This window comes from Seriola lalandi, unplaced genomic scaffold (assembly GCF_002814215.2).
Source record: "Seriola lalandi dorsalis isolate HSWRI2012SDOR001 ecotype SW California unplaced genomic scaffold, Sedor1 jcf7180002054694, whole genome shotgun sequence".
Classification (NCBI taxonomy): domain Eukaryota; kingdom Metazoa; phylum Chordata; class Actinopteri; order Carangiformes; family Carangidae; genus Seriola; species Seriola lalandi.
In genome coordinates, this window is record NW_019525247.1 from 2,415,517 (window position 1) to 2,436,282 (window position 20,766).

The 20,766-nt window shown below is 41.3% G+C and overlaps 1 protein-coding gene across 2 annotated transcripts in view; it reads right to left on the reverse strand.

Moving 5' to 3' along the window:
* Positions 1–20,766, reverse strand: part of adam19a (ADAM metallopeptidase domain 19a) — a 243,823-nt gene that overhangs the window by 199,966 nt on the left and 23,091 nt on the right. For both annotated transcript variants that reach the window (XR_002761702.2, XM_023423897.2), the window contains exon 2: positions 3,168–3,247. Coding sequence is in view for 1 of the 2 variants with exons in the window: in XM_023423897.2 (XP_023279665.1) it covers positions 3,168–3,247 (80 nt within the window). In the remaining variant the exon portion in view is untranslated. The remainder of the gene's footprint in view (positions 1–3,167; positions 3,248–20,766) is intronic.

Consider the following 20,766-nt stretch of genomic DNA (forward strand, 5'->3'; position numbering starts at 1 on the left):
GCAGTTTGTCTGAAGGATTTGACAATCAAATCCACTTTACTGTTTATTAAGAAAGAGCTGCCTCCCTTCTTTCAAGACCTTACAGCTTGGTCAGTTTGATGACTTTGAAAAAAAAGGCAACTTTTATCCTCTGTGTGAAGGTGAGCCACTTCCAGTCTTTGCAGGCCATGACAGCATTGAAGTGGACTGAGTTTTTTGGCCCAGGCTCTTCCCTGAAAGGCTGCTGGCGGTCCCTGTACTAGCTGAAGCGGTTGAAAAGTAGCCAACTGACCCCCAGTGAAGGATTGGCCATGGGGCGACAGCCACAAACAGTAACAGAGCGCACCTGGAGCCTGACCAAGGGGAGGTGTGTCTATTTTATTCACAGTGTGAAATATTTATGTGTCTAGTGTCCACACCATTAAACTTCATATCAGCTACTGCCAAATTAGCCATCTGGCTATGCCAGAAAAACTAGGCAGAGGAGGTGAGTTGTGTGGACCCAGTGCAGGTTCTTACAGGACTTCTGAAGACTTGTCTCAAGGTGGAGCATGCCTATTATAAAATGTTGTCAATAGTTGTCAACATTCTCATCATGTAAAAGAGAGGTCTTAGAAATGTGCCACCAACCACTTTATTCCTCAACCTTGCTTTCTCATTGCTTTTTAATCCCATTGATCTCCCCTGTACTGACACTAACCCTCTTCATTTCCTCTAACGCTACCATCCGCCAGTCAAGCATCAATATCCACTCGTTAGCATGCAGGTTAGCGCCAGGACTCTGGTATGCAGATGAATATATGGACCTGAATTATTCTATGTGGTTATGTTTCTCAGCAAGGCTCCACTTTCCCATTATTGTGAGCATTAAGATGCACAAGAGGCAGCCAGACGCCTCTAGTGATCACCGTCAATTACATGGTACCCGTCGGGGGGAGCTGGCCTGAGCCTGGCAGTAAATCAGCAACAGGAAAGTGAGGATAAGCTAACAAAGGCCTGACGTGCTGCTATACTTAGACACTTTCACGTCTGAGCTCCAGAGCTCCAGTCATTTCACTGTCCTTCCTGAGTCAGGCCAACAAAATTGAAATCAAACTCAAAAAACGAAGGAAAACCTTTCGTTCTGAAAAAGAGGACTTTATTAACTTCCATTCCCTGAGGATGATGAGTTTTTTAAAACCATCAGTGAGTACCCCACCCCACCCCACCCCACCCCCCCCCAATATAACAGCGTAAAAAGAGCAAAATACTTGTACTTATCCTTATCCTTACACAACAAATTACATTGGGTTGTTTGGCCTCTATTGTCAAATATAAAAAACCCACCTTCTGTGTTTAACAGAGAAGGATCCTAATACAACCTTGATTTTCTGTGGTAAAAACAATCTATTAATTACAACTCAGTATTAAATGCACAATTTTAGAATGTATTTTAAGCAACTATTTATTAGCCAAGGCCTTTCTCTTGGCCTCTGTTCATGTAGAATAAAAGTCAGGATGAAAGAGAATGAAAGAATTAAAATGTTTTATTTCTTGTTGGATAAGACTCATGGCTGCTCTCTGGCTGTGTCGCCTCAAGCTTTGGCTACACTCTCTCTTTTCCTCTCACCCCCCAACAAATCCTCCCAAACTGTTCTTCTCTTGCCAAGGCAGACATAAGGCCAAGCAAGGACATCTGTACAGAGTGGCATCGAGCCACAGGCCCATGCTTAGCGGGATGTGTCCGGCCAGCTCCAACTCAACAGCAACAGATATCAATGACATAAAGTTCAACCACTCAGCAGCAGCAGCAGCAGCAACAACCTTTCCCTAAACATATGTAACCCTGACTACCACTCATTATTGTTCTTTACTTTAATAGATCTAAGTTTGTTTCTGCTTCCTTCTTGGTTGCGAGCCAGTTGTAACATACACATAGTAAACATGAAGAGGAGAAACGTGCTGACCACACACCTCTGATCATTGTTAGCACTGCTGTGGAGACGGACAGCAGCACACAGGTCCTGGGGATGCAGATCACAGAGAACCTCTCCTTGACCTCACACATGACAGCACTCTTTCCACCCGTTCTCACCACAGTCCACATAGACCATGCCCAGAGCAGCCTGACCACCTGCATCATTCATCACCTCACTTCTACACACAACACACCTATGAAGCACAGTGCACCCAATGATGGACCCATACCCACCCCATTCACAACCTCTTCAACCTCCTACAGGAGGTATGAGAGCATTAGTGCAACAACAGAATAAGCTACCAGTCATTTGTTTCCATTCATTTCACTTTTCATTTATTTTGTTTTTGGGTCAAAGACGAAAAGGAGGTTTTGAGGAGATTTCTTTTTTCTCTACAAATAAATGTGTTGGGACTCTAGTACATTCAAGATTCTGGAAACCACGTTTCTTTGTTCCAGAGACAAAGTAACTCACTTCCCCACGGTTCTTCACTGTTCACACCTGGGGATGACCCTCCCCCAGGGACCTCACTGACCAGTCAGTGTTGATCAGTGTGTGACATGTGACCCCCCAGGGTGTCACCACACAGGACCAGATCTCCTTCTCTGTTCTTTCTCTTCTCTCCTTGGCTGGCTTAAGAGCCGCAGCTCCTTCTCTCTCTCGGCTCTTCAAGGAGCAACAAGGCCCCAGCCCAGGTCAGGCCTGCTATCTGAGACAGCAGCTCTCTTGCCGGCCTGCTCACAGCAGGCTGCAACTCTTCTCCTCAACAGCAGCGACCTGTTTAGGATTAACTAAGAGTGAACCACGTTCTCTTCAGAATCAGTGGCTACAACACGAGGTTAGCCAGCTGATTTTCCGAGCAACCGGAGTCACAGCAGATTTAGCATGGAACAGCTAACTCTGTGAGAAGAACAAAGGAGACAGGGCAGGGCTTTACTCCACCAGGAAGCCACCAAACTCATAGGAAACTTCAACAGCACTGGAAAGGACGTCTTTGTTTTGTTCTAAATGTGTTTGTCTCCCACCTGTGTGAACATGGGTGTATGTACAGTATGTGTGTGTGGACCAGTGGGAATGTTGTGGAGTCTGGGCTGAAAATGAGGCAATAAAAAGCTTCTGTATCAATGATCACACCACAAAGCCAAGTGTTCCCCTAGTATACAGCCATAAAACCAGACTGTGACTGTTGGAAAAAACTTGTGACCTTCACATCTCATTCTCATCTCTAACCTGTGTCAGGGTCTCAGCCTCCCTCTTGATCCGGCCTTGAGAAAGCCACTGTGCCGTCACTGTCCTTCCCGTCCTCGGCCCTGGAGGACACAAAAAAGGAGGGAGATTAATGGGGCGTAGGACTGCTTACACAGACGTGAAGCAGCTTAACACTGATAAGAGGTGAGAGAGCAGTGAGATCAACAGGGTCAACTGCGCAGTCAAGTGTCATTATGCCACTGATTTGTGTTAAATGTTGTCATAATTGCTGTGTGAAAGTCTTAAGTAATTGCTACAATGTGTTTTGTGAGGTCACACTGACCTTGACCGTTGACCCTTGACCACCAAAATCTTATCAGTTTGTCCTTGAGTCCAAGTGAACATTTGTACCAAATTTGAAGTTTCATCAAGGCATTACTGAGATATTGTGTCCACGAGAATGAGATGGACAGACAGCCTGAAAACAATATGGCTCTGACTGTCATCAATGCAGAGACATAAAAAGCAAACAGCGTTACAATGAAAGTAAATTTTGAGAAAATATTCAGTTTCAATGTGGAAAAACACATGAGGTAAACATGAGATGGATGGTAGCTGGATATTTTTTCCACTACTAACATTAAAGCTACATAATTTCTTCTTCTCCTGTGTTTTATTTGAAGTGTTGATCCATAAGAAGACATATTTGTGGTTTTAAGAACCAAAAACCATCTCAATGTTTTACATCTCCTCGCTCAGGCTTCTCTCTGGAGCTCTAGTAACAACAGGTCAGTGAGCCGGAAGAGAGGCTCAGAGCCTCTCTTCTGACTGTTTTCTGTGTGATCCAATAAAAATATAACAGATTTCAGGTGAACACTCAGAGAAACCAAATCCTACAGGGTTGGATGGTGGGTCCTCATTATGGGCAGGGCTTGGGACATAGCTGATGATGGTCTCGGCTTTGTTGTGACATCACAAAGTTCCAGAAGTCCTGATTGCTGGTTTTAAGGCTCAGTTTCTGAATACAGGCTATGTGCATTTCTCTGTGGACTGAGGCTTTGATATTTTCACAGTATTAATATAGAACCTAGACCTGCTTTATAATCAAACAACACATGGATATTTACCTTAACATTATATGGAACTTTAAGAACAAATTTGTTTGATTATTTTTATTGATATTAAGCTTCAGGGAGAAGGAACAGTGGTGAAACATCACACAGCACTTTATGTTCTCTTTGTGGTCAATCAGAAGGGAAAACAAACCTGAGTTGAGAAAAGTAGAGACAAACAGACCAGTGGTCCAACATCAGGCTAAAACTAACACGAATCACCATTCTTACTGGGCTTGGGCTGATTTTCAATAATATTGAATATTGCGTTATTTCCTGCCACATTAAAAAAAAAGAAAAATTCCTTCTTGGCAGCATCGCTCATATATGAAACATAAAATACAGTAATATAAATATGTATTATGAGTAGTCAGATTGCTGCCAATCAGCATTAAGCATGCTTGGAGCAAGGTCTAATAATGTTGGTGATTGGCTGTTTATTTACATAAACATGTTTGAGTTTGTGTTTCTTTTTGTTAAAATGGATTTGATAAAATCAGTATTGAAGTCTTGTTAAGAATTCGTATCCAGGTGAAGGTATTGGTATCTGTACCGATTTGAAAATTTTTGAATGGTAATCTGGGAGTCCCTGACTCCTTGGGCCCCAGGGCTTGTACCCGGTTTGCCTGTTCAGCCTTTGTTTGAAGTTACTGCTAAATAGTAATAACATTGTATATTGCAATATTTAGTAACGCTGCCGTGATTAGTCGCCATAATCAACGACGTCGACTATGAAAATGCATTGACAAATCGTTTCCCATACAATGATTTATTAGTGGCAGCCAGTCACTATTTATTTTCTAAATCATCTATGGTCGCACTGCTTCTCTGTCCTCTGCCCTGCTCTCTGGGAGACGTGGGGCTACAGGTACACAGCACACACACACGAAGCAAACAGCAGTGCAGAGGCTGCGTCGGACACAGAACCAGGTGGGGGAAAGATAACTGAAGATTACTGGAGCTGACACAACTATCACTGAACTTTACGTTACTGTAAGTGCAATAAAAAGTAAAAAGCCAATAACAACTTTATCCAACCACCTGATCTTTTTTTTTTTTTTAAGAATTTTTTGGGGGGGGCTTTTTGTGCCTTTAATGGACAGGACAGTAGAGAGACAGGAAATGGGCAGGCAGCGAGAGGGGGAATGACACACAGGAAAGGGCTGTCCAAGGCGGGAGTTGAACCGGGGGCCAGCTGCAGCGAGGACTGTAGCCTCTATATATGGGGTGCCTGTGAAACCCACTGCGCTACGCGATGCCCCCAACCACTTGTTCAACAAGCAACAAACAGAGAAGAGATATTTTCATATATTTTCTTCACCGACTCCCAGAGTCCTTCACACAACATCACGTTGGTTAAGCTAATAGTGAACTGTTAGCTAACGCTACAACGAAAGCTGTCTGTATGTAAACCTAACTGATTATCTTAGTTTACCACAAATCTTAAAACGTGGCTGAGACAAACCAGCCCAATCAATTCAAATCATGGACTGAATTTATTTATTTATTTATTTTTAAACAGTAATAGTCTGAGCTGGATCAATAAGTGTATGGCTAAGATAAAGATAAAATCAGCTGGTTAATGTCTGACTTTGGGAGGATGAGCACATCACATTTCATATCCCTTCACTACGAGTCTTGTTTAACCAGTTATTTTGTGATTATTATGTTTTATGGGCACAGTGAGATCAGTCACAAACGTGAAGGATTACTTCATGTGTAAGTGTTGTCTGTACATTAGTATCTCTATTTAATACCGTTTGTCCTTGTAGCTGATAAATACTTTCATAAAGTCATAAAGTCGTCTGCTGCTGCCTGAGTATTTACAATGAATAAATATTTGAGAAAATGTTTAGACCAGAATTGATCATGCCAGAGTGTCGTTTAGATTTTCTGGAGGAAAATTTATTGTTTAGATTAATCTACTATTCAATAAAATAGTGATAGATTAATCTTTAGAGCAAAGTCATCAGTGGCAGCCCTAATGTTTGAGCTGGACTGTAACTGGATATTAAATTAAATTCGAGCCTAAGTCTGAACCACCTCTGCTTACACACTGCTAACCCTGTACCAAGGGACATAAATCCATCTGTAGATTCACAACAATGACAAAAATATCCATATGTATTGTTTTTGACAGCTTTACGTGAACATGCTTCAAAGCTCAATAATCATGAACGTTAACACAGCAGCTTGATTTCCACTCCCACAGTTCTCCACAGATACAAGCAGACACTGACTTTATTATCTGTTTACATAATCAATACCTCAGTTTGCCCCAAAAAACTACTGACCTGTTTAAAGCTGGGGGAACTCAGCCCCCAAACACTGACCTGGCCCCTGATGATTGACTTACTGTGAATGCAGAAACCGCTGTCTCATGCCTGCACATGACAATCCATCAACTTTATACAAGCTAATTAAATCTGAACATAAACATGCAACAATTAGGTTCTGTTTCAGCATTCTCACTGTTTTGATTTAAGTCAATGCATCACTGCAGCTCTGTGGACTAAGGACTCCCATTTCCACTGAGCAAGGATCTCAACAGGATGACTGGATTAGCTCAGATGAGTCATGAGCTCACTTTAGATTGAATTAATACACATTGGCTATACGTTCCGTCACAGATCGTTTTCTTTCAGCAAAGAAGAGAACAGACAGAGGGGCTCTTCTGAACTTCCACTTCCACTCTGGGGAACATTTAGCTGAAATCATCAGGAAGACTGAATAAGATGCAATGTAAGGCTGGAGTGTAATGAGCTTATAAAGACCTCAGTCTGCCATCTATCAAGCGTCTGAATTAAACACATGCTGGAACACACAGCTGAAAAAGCCAAAAAGAAGAGAGCAAAACAACCTTTTCTACATGGAGAAGCTTTTTAAACCAGGAGCCAACAGGAAACTGGGAAACATCTGAGAATCAATAATCAACCAGGGAACAAACATGGTTATTACGCCTTCAGCGTGAGGACAACAGTAGAAGCATGTGCTCTGTATGTCTTAATTATTCCTCCCTGGAACACTGGATCCTCCCATCTCCAACGTTTGACTACTGCACAAGAATCTACCAACCTGCCCACAGCAACTCACCAGGAGCCAACACAGAAACATGGATACCATCTCCAACCTGATGACACTGATGGTAAATATAACTCTGGAGTCCAGGCTGCTGGGTGGGGTCAACAAAATGATGGAAGAACTAATGGTGTAGATATATCCAGTGGTGCATTATAAAAACCAGAATCAACTCTTTGCGGTTGTCTGCCACCACCACAGTGGTTTCAGTTCCATCCCTGTTTATTCAGAGTCGTACAAAATATGAACCACGTGTGTGAAATTTTGTCATAATTCCTATGTGAAGTCTTGAGAAATGGCTAAAAAGTGACCTTGTCACAGTGACCTTGACCTTTGACCATCAAAATCTGTTCATCCTTGAGTCCATGTGAATGTTTGTGTCAAATTTGAAGAAGTTCTGTCAAGGCGTTATTGAGATATTGTGTCCACGAGAAAGGGATGGACATTAGGAATGCGCGATATAAACGATATACGATATAAACGATAAAAAAATGGCCTACGATAGAGATTTGAATTATATCCCCTATCACGATAACGCATGTTGATCACGCAATCACAAGGCATACTGGGTGTACCTTAATGGCGATTTTACTGCTCCACTGACACTTTTTTTTCCTCATAAAAAAATAACCTCACGATCGGAGAGATACACTAAATGATGTTATTCATTCTGTAATGTAGATATAATAAAACCCCAAACTTATGTCTTACTTAATAACATAAAACGAAATTCACTATAGACTGATCTGTTTATTTAAATACATTCATATTTATTTAGATTGTGTTATATATACTTATAACATGTTACAGCCCCAGAGGAAACGCTGTTGTTCAGTCCAGTAAAAACATGAAGCTTCATTTTACATTCAGAAAAACTAATGTTGCGGCTGCAGTTGTTAATTTCATCTGTGAAACCAACAAATATCTTCCAAAAGGGATTATATTACCCAGTGGTAAATTTCAGGCCAGTTCATTAGATCGTTTTGTCCCCGGGATGATGGCGGAGGTTCACCGAGCCGGTGATCATGTCCATAGTCCGGCTGCTTATAAGCAGCTGCTCCCGGTCTGTGGATCCCACATCTCCGAAAACGTCGGACAAAATTTCATTAAATATCCAAAGTGGTTCAAAGAGCTGCAGGTCCGTTCATCGGATCGCTTTCCCTCCGGGATGACGAGGGAGGTAGACCCCGGCTATCATCTCCGTACTCCGGCTGCTAGCTGCTAGCTGCTCCCAGTCAGCCATGTACCCGTCTGAAGTTGTTTCGTGTTAACTGGTGCCTTTTTCACATTACATTACGTTACACGAGATGAATGAGTCCTTTGAATGCAATTTAACTTGCATACACGATTAGATATTACACATATTATTAAATAAGACCAGTTTTAAATGTGCAACATTTATGTTTACAGAATACTGTATGATTACAGTGGGGCACAATAAATGTTGTATGTCTACATACTGTTTCTATGTTTTCTTTTTTAAATATATTTAGCAGTTTAGTTTTCCTCAGGGTCTATGTAACCTGTTCTGAAATTATTCTATTATATAATCTATGTATCGTGATACATATCGTTATCGCAAGAGGCTGCTGTGTATATCGTGATATGGATTTTTGGCCATATCGCCCATCCCTAATGGACATATGTACAGACAGATGGAGGGACAGCCCGAAAACATTATGCATCCAACTCTGTCTGTTGCCGACATGGAGACATAATAAATGAATAAAGAAATGATATAAATTGTAATGTTAACGCCATAATTTAGAATTTACTCTCGTTGAAATGGGGCACCAGTCCTCTGGGAGGACAACAATGAATTACTTCATTGATAAATTTATCAATTTTATATCAGAAGCCATGACTTTTCAATTCAATGGATCTCCAGTCTCTACGTCAAAAGAACACAACAGGACAACAACTGGGTGTAAATAAAGGAGTTTATTAACTAAACTACTATCTACAGAGTAAATGCAAGGTGTAATAATCATAAAGATGAAAATAAGAATGAAATTAGCGGTGTGATGAGTCAGCAGTGGTGGGAGAGCATATTTAATGGCTATACACTATGGCTATACAGCTAATGATACTACGTCTATGAATGAAGTTTGACGATTAAATATTACTATATTCGACATCGACCCAGTCATAAGCAGAGTGTTAAGACTGGCCTACTGTGAGTTGCGCTGCAGCTGTGGACCCTTGACTGGAACCCAGCTGTGGTTGCCGTGGTAACCCTGGAGATGTGGGATCTAGGTGGATTCTCCTGGAGGCTGTGTCCTGTTATCACGGTGACGGATTCTGCCGGTGTCTCAGCAATTCAGCTCTGGTGGAGTTTGCCAGAAGACTTTCTGTCTCGGGCACTCTTGATTTCTGGTAGGCTTCTCTGCAGGCAGTCGTGCATGGGCAGATATGTTATCGTCTCTTGCGGGTTGATGCGAAATGAACTCTAATGCTCTTCACTTTGGCTGGATAACTATAGAGGAGACTGGCATTGACCAGCGGACTCTAAAGTTTTCAAAAAGCTTCAAAAAGGAAAACTTGATAATAATTAAAAGTTACAAAATTACTCTGAGGTCCTTCTGTTGTTTTGGTTCAGTTGGTCTTGACTTGGCTTATGAAAATAAAAGATTGCACATGTAGACCAAATAATGTTACTTGGAGCATGTGGCAAAGAAATAATAAAGGACGCGGACAAAATGATCAAGTACAAAAATGGCTAAGAGCCATGAGTTTGTGGCTAGCAGCTTAGAGCTAAGAGTTTACATATCTACAGAACAGGGCTTTGAGCCGGGACTCTGAGCTTTGAGCAAAGTTCTCAGCTTCTTAGTTTCTGCATCGTTTTTCTACCTCTAGTTTTCTGCTTCTAGCATTGTTTCTCTCTTCTAGCTTCTCTTGTATTAGCAATGTGTGAATTGATCACAACTGTTTTATCCCCTGGGGGCTGGCGCACGTTTCAGGGGCGTCACCCGTCTTCTCCTTTGTTTCAACTTGGAGAAGTGAGTAATTTTCCACTTAACTTTTGAATAGTTTAATTTTAGAGTTTCCCTATAAACTCGCACATCCGTCTTCCACCATGACCACAAACCATTAAATGAAATAACATATAAACCTAATGGCACTAATAATGACATGAATAATACGAGTGTTGATTTCATATTATATCCTTCAAACCTGGAATTAATCATATTACAAGTGGTTAACTGATCAAACAACAATATAAGCATTTCCTTAAAGCTAATAGTCGATAAATGTGGATTACACAGCAGTTCTTTGACTGTAATAATAATAATATGGACATTCTGGATGTCATGTAGTGTGTGTGAAGGATGCTGACAGTATGGTCACATGAAGGACATTGTCTTAAAGTCTACATGTTACATTTCAAACATTCTATAGGATAGAAGTTTGGGATTGAACTATTACATGGAAACATGAGTTACAGAACAGTTAGATATTTAATTATATATTCTTCCTCAGATCTGTGTCTGTGAAGAGAGTTCTGCTGGTCACTACCCAGGATTGGAATGTGGGTTGTAGTTTATGACTCTTATCTAGAGAGGGACAGAGGAAGGGAGGTTGGTGTGTGTGTGCGTGTGTGTGTTCATGCATGGCACAGAGAGCCGAGGATTCACACCTTTGTGATACTCAGTCCTTTTGGTGTTATTTGCCAGGCCAGGTACGTATGCTACAAAATAGATAACTATTAAATAGTTGAGCCAGACGTCTAATGATACACAATCAGGTCTTATTGTAGGTCAACCTACAAGCAATGTTAGATCCTACTGATACTTGGATTATGTGAATTCATTTAATAGAGAAGTTAGTCAGTCTTAGTTAGTTAGTTAGTCTGTTAGTACTTTATGACAAAGCCTTCAACATACGGGCTTAAACTAGGCTCAATAAGACTTTGAGCTTCTGAACATATGATCACAAATAATTGCAAAGTTTGTAGTTGTATACCAATCTTTGTAAACCTGTAAAATAACTGTAAAGCTAACTATAGGTTACAACACTGGGACTTTTAACTACATGTATCACTCTGCTTTAGAGGAGTTCTATTAACCGTTAATCAGCATTACATTAAAGGTTGTTATCTATCTTAGATTGTAACAAACTTTGCAAAGATGAAGCCTGGATACTTCAGTGCACGCCTGAGGTAACAGGTAGACAAAGTAGCAACGTGTGCGTTGTGCAGGTCAAGAAAATCTTGATGTTTTGCTTAGAAACAGTCCAGTATCAGTCCAGTTGCAGAACTACTTATGTTGGTGTTGCCAAATAAATGATGGAATAAACAAACAAATCATAATCTGCTGTTGCTTATTTAACTAATATGGCGCTCAGCACAGCTGTGAAGACTGTGATTATTTTCTGTGCTCAGTTTGCAGCCTTATACCTATGAAGGAATCACAGCCATGCTGATATTCAGTGACACACATTGTTAGGGTGAATAAGAACACTTACCTTACACTGACCTATATTGGTAGAAAGTTTAAGAAGCATGAATTTGAGTTTTCAAAGCCATACTATACATACATTATTTACAGGCAAGCCTCACAAAATGCTCAGAAAAAGAGAATGGGTGAATTTGTCCATAATGGACAGGATTAAGTAGCTCTGAGAGTCGACATTGGCAAATCTGAGAACACACAACCAAACTCCCCACTGAGTAAGCCTGCTCTCCAGCCATTTACCCTTTCAGCGAGCATCTAACTGGGCCCAAGATCCCACTGGGAAAGTCCATCACACTGCTGTAACAATAGTGCCCAGTGAGGGAGCCACACAATTCACCACAGACCTCTGCCATGTTCTTGTCACCTATGGTCCGAAAAAGCGTTGAATTCCCTCTGGGCCCTGAAAGGCACTCGTCACTCTCTCTGTCTGTAAAGTAAACCATTAAGCTGTCTCATTGTCAAGCACGCTTTATGCATTGTGCAATCTGCATAGCTAAATAACACCTCCACAAAGGCTCGGCACAGGGAGCAGAGTAAGGCTCCAGATCTGGTGTGGTCTGTGCTACGTATCAAAACAGCAACCTGAGGTGGATTCCACTTTTGAAATCAAACACTCCCAGTCTCGATTCTTCAAGTTGGGGAAGATCAAATGCTTTATCCCACAAGCAAAGGTCACCATTAATCGCTGATATCACTGAAAGGAATCCATAAAATGTCAGCAGCATTTGGCCTGGAATTGCTACCGACAGGGAAGGGAAAACATTTCTGTGACATTTGAGGATTTCAGAAAAGGGGCAGGAAAAATAATGAGCTGAGCAGAGTCGAATGGAAATACGTGGACGTCTATGGTTGCCTGAGATGTAGGTCTTGTTTTCTCTATCTTTTTTTTCAACCCCTCTGCACATTATGTCCATGGTGTGCCAAACTCCTGCTCCAACCTGTCCTCAACCATGCTTAGTTTCAAAACACTAACCACTTTCAGTTGAATCTCTGCAACGAATTCAGCAATGAGTTCTGTTAATAAGAGCTCAAAAGGTCCTTCTGCTGCTTCACAATAATCTGGAGTTGTTTATTACGAAGCAGCTGCAGAAGGCTATGCCTTAGTCAGAGAGATTAGCTGCCGCCTGCCAACTGCTCATTCAATAAAAATGGTTCTACATCTGGAGCTGTATTCTTTTTCTTCAGCAAACAAACAGCAGAGAGAGAGTTCATATAGAGTATATAGAAGTAGCTATCAGAGTCAGGCTATGACTGCCAGTTAAGCTCCAGGATCCACACTGGTAAAATAATCTCTTTTGTTTTTTACATCTTTCTAATGAACCTAGCTTCAGATCAGGAGCTGAAGCCATTAGTCATTTAATCCCTCCATTGATTGAAAGACAATTTGCTGCTTTTCTGTTTTGTTTGATTTGATTTAATTTAATTTGATTTGAACTGAGTTCATTGTCTGAAATTTGCTTCCCATCCCAAGATGTACACCATATTACACACATAAAAACATTTAACCAAACACAAAAGCTGCAGAGCAATTCCTTTATTCAATCTAAACTAATATATTTACTCTGTGTCACTGTGCACTAAAGATCTTTTTGTCCAACCAATATATTTTATCGCCAACATGGATTAAAGTGGGCTGGAATCATCTAGCAGCCTTCCATTAATAAGTAAATATATCTGATTGTCAGTTTATTAAATTAAGTCACTACCTATTCCACATATTTGTCAGTTGTGTCCACAGATCATCACACACAGGGATGGTTTTAACTTCATTATTACAGCAGTGATACAACAATGACAACCAGTCTCCAAACTGAACAACCTTTAACACTCTGCTAAAAGCTAGGATCTAGGTCAGGGGGTCAGCAAGTTTGGCCTTGGACCAATTTTTTTTCTAATCAATGAGGCAATGGCGACCAGAACATAATGAAAGGCAAATATAAGAAATTGATTGATGCAAGTGTTCATTTATTTTGTTACTGTTCACATGTGGAGACCCACAGTCACTTATTATATGTTTGACTGGTTTACTGAACTGGTGTTATTCTATTATATCACACATCACACGTCTGGTGTTTTTAGTCAATGAAGCAAGCAACAGAATCTTTGGAACTTCTTATCAAAACTTTTCAAAATAAATAAATCCCAGAGGCCAATGAGTGTCTAAAGGACTGTTTTGAGTACACAGATTGGAATGTACTGTTGGAGCTACAGGAAAAGGACACTGACCTTGATAGAATGGTTGAATGTACCACAGACTACATTAACTTCTGTATGGACACCAAGTACGTAATACTGTACACTGCTTTCCAAACAACAAACCCTGAATCACCAGGGTTTACCAGAAAAAGGAGGCCTTCAGGGATGGAGACAGAAAGAAGCTCAAGTCTGTGCAACATGAACTGAAGAGCAGATTAAAGCAGGCAAAGGAGGACTGCAAAGGGAAAGTAAAGAGGAAGTTGCAGCACAACACTAAAGGTCGTGGAAGGGGATGAGGACCATCACTGGCTATAAAGAGAAGAACAGCCAGGCATGATCAGGTGATGTAGACAAGGCCAATTAGTTCAATCTGTCAATCACCCTGTATATGGCGGACACTGCAGTGAAAGGCTGCACATGTTTTTGTCACAGTCAGTGGTAGCCAGTGTCCTTTTTATGCTGCAGTCTGCTGGGGCAGCAGCATGTCTGAGGAGACAAGGAGACTGGATAAGCTGGTCCAAAAAAGTTGGATCTGTGCTTGGCAGGAGTCTGGACTCACTCAGGACTGTTGTTGAGAGACACATGCAATGTAAGATGGAGACCATCTTGAACAGTACCAACCACCTTCTCCACAACATATCTATCTATCTATCTATCTATATCTAAAAGCTCACAATAGCTTGAAATAAAGCATTGCTACCAAAAAACCTACTCATGCTTTTATCTTTTTTCATAGGCAAGATTGCTAAATCACGTGAGGGTAAATTCTATTGCTATTTAGACATTATAGATAAATGTGGGAATGCCAGGTATTATTGCTGGTGGGCCAGTTTTGGCCCGTGGGCCGCCAGTTGCTGATCACTGATCTAGGCTACATTAGCCACCACTGGCATAACACTTCTCAATCGCTCACTGAACTGTTAGCAAGAAAGTTAAGATAGGCATCAAATTTTGACAAAGCTTGAAATATCTTTTTAAAATGTTCTTAATGAGTGCAAAGGTAAATTAAATTCTTTCAAGAGCTGTAGGCAAAAGCACTTCAAGGCAAGAGCTTCTCTCATGCTGTTCTTGCTGGAAACATTTGAGTTATTCACACATGGATCAGCTCTGATCTTGTGGTTGCTGACAGTGCAGCACAGGACAGATATAACAACATAATGGAAATTTAACATTTGTAAACGTACTGATCTCTAGCAGAGCTCCACTCTTCTCCCACAATGCAATCCTCACCAAGTTCCTACCTCTGCATATAGCTTGACAACCACTTGAGTTTACACGGAAAAATGATGGTTATTGCAGTTCTCCCTTTAAGCTCATACAAGTCCTCTAATGGCAGATATGTAGTATTGATCTGACACTAGAAAAAAGGAGCTTTGTTCAGATACATGTTTCAGCTGTAGTGGAAGGATTCAGTTCCTGATCATGGAAATAGTCCAAACCTGCCCTTGTATCTTTTGACACTTTCCAAGCTTCAGAACTTTTCACATCTCACTTTGTCTTTAGCTCTGTCTTTAAACAGGGTCTCGGGAGCATGTGGCCGGACTGTGGCCCAGAAAACATCAATATCTGTATTCAATATTCATTCACTGCCAAATCAACCAATGACATGTTGGTCTGGAGAGTCTGGCATTATGGCATCTTCTCTGCAGAAACCAGTAATAGCTTCAGCAAAAGCATGACAGGTTGGAGGGGTGAGGCATTATGCTGCTCCCCCTAAATGAACAACTCCGGCTCGACAAGACTTTGGGTACTTAATGAACACCAGGTTGATGTGAAATTCCTCCTCCAAAGAAACAAATCGCTGCTGTTCTGTGCTTTACTTCTTCTGGCTGCAACATTCTCACAAAGTCCCTGGTGATGCTTTTCAATAACAAAAACAACAGTATGTGTGAGTGTCTGTCTCGTGGTATATGTGTGCTGGAAAGCCAATCTCTCTCCCCCACTCTGCAGGGGGACACTGAGACAGCAGTGGATGGACAGATGGATGACTGCATGGATGGGTGGATGGAAGAGGATAAAGAAAGGCAAAAAGGATGAGAGGGGCTGCTCCCTCTAAACAAGATCCTAAACCTCATTCTACAGTTTAGCAGAGAGCTCATTGGATACACCATCTTATCCGCCTGCTCAAATGCCAGCCTCGGGGCATCCATTCACAGTCAGAGACAGAGATAGAGCTCTCTACGGTAAATGATCCTTTAAATGCTTCTTTTCATGTCTTCTCATGTCATGTTCCTCACCCTCCTCTCTGTCTAGTGTCCTATTACAGCTCTGTTAATACTGCTGGATAGTTTCACATCTGGCTGTGTGGAAAGTAGAAGCAGTTTTACTGCATTCTGACCCCCACAACCACTTTGAGGCAGGAGATTGATGAGTTGGAAAAAGTTTGAGAGAGGCAGTTCAACATGTCTTCCAAAACAACCGCCCCTGGGCCCAAAGAAAATCAATTCATGTTTAAGAAGGTGTTACACTCCATACAGGGAGTTTTTCAGCTCCTCTACAAGTTGGTAGCGTCAAAATCTCTGGGTGGATAAGGGTTAGGAGATGAATCGCAGAGTCTCACAGCTCCCCAAAGAACAGCAGCTCCCCCCTCCCTGGATTCAAAATCCACACTTCAAATGGAGCGCGGATCTGAACCCAGTTTAAAGTCAAAACACTGACAAAACCAGAGGGCTCTGAGAAACTCCAATACACGCTAATCCACGTTGGACTTTGGGGAGTAATTAATGAAAGTGTGCCACTAATTAGGCAGAATCTCTGCTATCTTACACCCCTTCTGAACTTAAACTAAAAGAAGTGAGGTAGAAGTTATCATCTCCTAACCCCACTGTGGTGGTGTTTCTGCATTGCAATTCCCAGAGATCACCTGTCCAACAAGCAGCATGGCTACTGCTGTGATGTGTCCATGGATCAGATGATGTCATCAGGGTCATCTCAGCCTGGGTTTGGAGACAGAGAAGGCCTAAAGACCAGGTTATGGATTGAAACAAAATAGTTTCTTTAACATGTCTTGAAACTATGGAGCAACTAGATTCACAACCTCATGGTTGTTCCTTCCACCAACCAGTCAAGCATCAGGAAATTTGGTCACAATCTCCCTTTCCTGACTTTCAGTGTTGAATGTTTTTTCAGAACACTATGATGTCACAATGGAGTTGACCTTTGAACTTTTAGGTGAGCCACAAACACTTCTGTAAAGTAACTCGTCGAAAAACCATCTACCTACTTTAATAAATGCACTCAAAAGAAAGAAACTAAAACAATGAATCAAGTGGGAATAATGTGTTTTTCCTATTGTTTGCTTCACTGAAAGGCAGATAAATTTAAATCCCTGTAAATTAGATGAAGTTAAACTCTAATGATACCCATGTGTAAAGTAGGTTATCGCAGCAGAAAAGAATAGCATATACGTGTAGATATAAACATGCCTCTCAGAAAAATGAAAGTAGGTAATTACAGTAGAACATATGAGAACACCAGCAAATATTTACATCAATTGAAAGGTCAGGACAGCAGAGAACTGTGCTTCTACTGCTGTAGACAGTCATAAGCCCATCTTTCTTTATGTTTAATTGAGGAATTATGTTACACCACTCACACAGACGACACTCGTGGTGTAGAAGAATGTTCGTTTATTGACTTCACCGGCGGAAACTCAGCAAAATGGCAAGAGTAGCAATACAGCAGCACCGGGCACCTGCGTCAAAACTTCGTCCAGGCTCTGACTACCACTAACATACATGTCAACTTCTACGTGCTGTGGCCTGTTTTCTACGTTCCATAAACAAACTACTGCCACCTGCTGGCGGGTGCAGTCCATGAACTTGACCTTTTAACCCCAGAAAAACACTGTTTTTAACACTAAATAACCATACGATGAAATGAATGTATTTTAGCACGTTATAAAACATTAACTCCTTACAGGTGCCACATTCCTCCCCTGCAACATGAATGTTGTCCTCAACATTAGCACTCATTTATCTGTAGTACAGTATGGACTGAATGATAACCTTATATTCAACACATAAACATACTATAGAACATATGCTTTCAGTCAAAACATTTGGTCAATGGCGCTGGCTTTCTTTTGAAAGTTAGAAACAAGTAAAGGGTTTTAAGTGTATTTCAATAGGTTTAACTTTTACAGTACATTACTATTATACCATGTGATCTCATCACACACTCTGCTCTAAAATAATACTATAGCATTAAAACTCTTGTAGCATAATAATGAGCAGTTGTTACCATAATATCGTACACAATCCTTCTGAAACCAAAAATCATTTTATCACTTCACTATCTTCTCCGGAGACTTTTGACAAGCAACAAAAACTTTCCCTATACATTGTTCCAAAGCCATGGCTCAATTTTAACCATTTAGCATATGATTTAAACTGCTCTCCATGTATATAAACCATGTAATAGCATTAAACCACCTTATCAACTTAGTCTAACCAGGTGAGTATATACCTACAAATAAAAAAGGTGCATAACAAAACTCAGGTGTTTTCTTCTTTCTTTTAGTTCTTATTGTCCCATGTCACATATACCAGACAGTAACTATTCAATTCACCATCAGTCTCTGTTACTGTGTTCACATTTCACAAAATTATCTGTAACAGTCCATATCAGGTATATTGACAGTCTTTCAGTAATATCCTACAGGAACTTGAACCAAATGTGTTCCCCACATCTGTGGAGATGCCCAGGGCATGCCATATTGTCCATATACTGGTCCCAGTGTATTCACAAACAGTGGGCTACTGTGAACCACACGATGAACAGGTTGACCTAAGTAAGTGTCTCTCTAGGTCGGTGGTCTCTCTATGACCTGCGAGGCTGTGTTTCAGACAGTTCTGGTTCCTGATTTCTAGGAAGGTCTGCCGACGGAACAGTCTGTGTTATCTCCTGAGTGTCACTTCCAGGGGTGTCATTGTCCACAATCATTTGAGTGTCATTTTCACAGGTATAATTGTCCATAACCCTTTGGAGAGGAGTCTCCACTGTGGACCTTTCCATTTCAGCACCAGGCCCAGGCTGATGCACAACCTCAGGAGTGACTGGAAGTGCAACATCTGGCTCCTGAGAATGGTGGTGGTGTCTTAGCATGTGAGCCCAGTAAGGTTCTTCCTCATCTGAACTCTCCGAGTCAGCCGATCTTTGCTGTGTTTTTGTTTCAATTTGTCTCTTTCTTTGTTGACTGTGGGGTTTTTGTCCTCCTACAAAGCATTGAGCTGGTTTCTCCAGTGGCAAAGCATGGCAGGGCATCAACATGTTCCGGTGGAGGATTCTGCCCCTCCCTGTGCCTCGTTGGGGTTTTACCTCATACACCAGGCTGTTTTCCCCTTTTTGAGAGACAACAATGTGTATTTGCTCTTCCCAGTATGAGCGCAACTTTCCAGGGCCTCCACGCTCTGATATATTCCTTTCAAGAACCCTGTCACCTGGAAAAAGCACTGAGCTTTGCCACTTTTGGTCATAGTTTATCTTTCCTCTTGCTGTAGTCTTTTTGATAGTTTTGGATGCAATGTCATATGCTTCCTTCATTTGTTGTTGCCATTTTTGAGCATATTCCTGGTGTGAGGTATATCCTTCCTCCTCATTTATCCCAAAGATTAGATCAATAGGCAAACAGGGCTTCCTTCCAAAAAGCAAATAGAAAGGAGAATAACCGGTTGCTTCTCTGGTTGTGCAGTTGTATGCATGTACCACTTTACTCACATAGTCACTCCAATTTCCCTTTTTCTCCTCATCCAAGGTACTCAGCATCGATAACAAGGTACGATTAAATCGTTCCACTGGGTTCCCTTGTGGATGGTACGGAGTTGTTTTTGAATTTGCAATGCCATTGATCTTTTGTAATTGTCTGAACAACTGGTTTTCAAATTCTTTGCCTTGATCGTGGTGTAGTTTTGCAGGAAAGCCACATTTCAAGGCAAAATCATTGAAAATCTTCTGCTGCCGTTTTGCCTGACTTGTTACGGGTTGGGTAGGCTTGTGCAAATTTAGTTAAGTTGTCCATGACCACTAAAATATACTCATACCCTCCCCTGCTTTTTTCAAGGTGAAGATAGTCTATAGAAACCATCTCAAATGGTGCTGTTGCGGGTACATGACACATGGGTGCTCTGCTTTGCGCTGCAGGTTTTTTCTGAATGTTGCATTTACATACTTGATTTATGAAAAATGTAATGTCTTTCTGCATCCCAGGTCAATAAAATTTGTTTCTAGCAAGGTGTAACACCCGTTCCACCCCCAAGTGACCCATCTCACAGTGAAGGTACTTGTACACCAGTTCTTTGTACTGATCAGGGAGCACGATTTGAGTACAGGTTGCAGTTTTGCGTTTCAACAGACCATCTTGAGACACATAAAGTCTTTTCCATTCATGAAGCAATTGTTTGACTTTTGCTGTTTTCATCAGCACGACCCGTTTTTCTGGCCTCTCAACCAACTTTTTCAGTTCAAGGACATGGGATATGGCAGGGTCTTGCAAATGTGCTTGCAATAACTCATGTTGGGCTACTTTTATATCTAGCTGGTTATCTGTAGCCATTTCTTGAACATGTGGGCTACAGCTAATAGCTGAGATCCAGTGCACTTCACACTGCTGTTACGTTTCAACTGCACTAAATATTGCACCCAGCACTTCGGGTGGACAATGCTCTGTGCACTCACTCATAAAGGAGTCCATGCACACCGGTGTGCGGGATAGAAAGTCTGCATCCGTGGTTGGTTTTTCCTGGGCGATATTTCAGGGTTATGTTGAAATCAGCCAGCTCAGACACCCAGCGATGTCCAGTC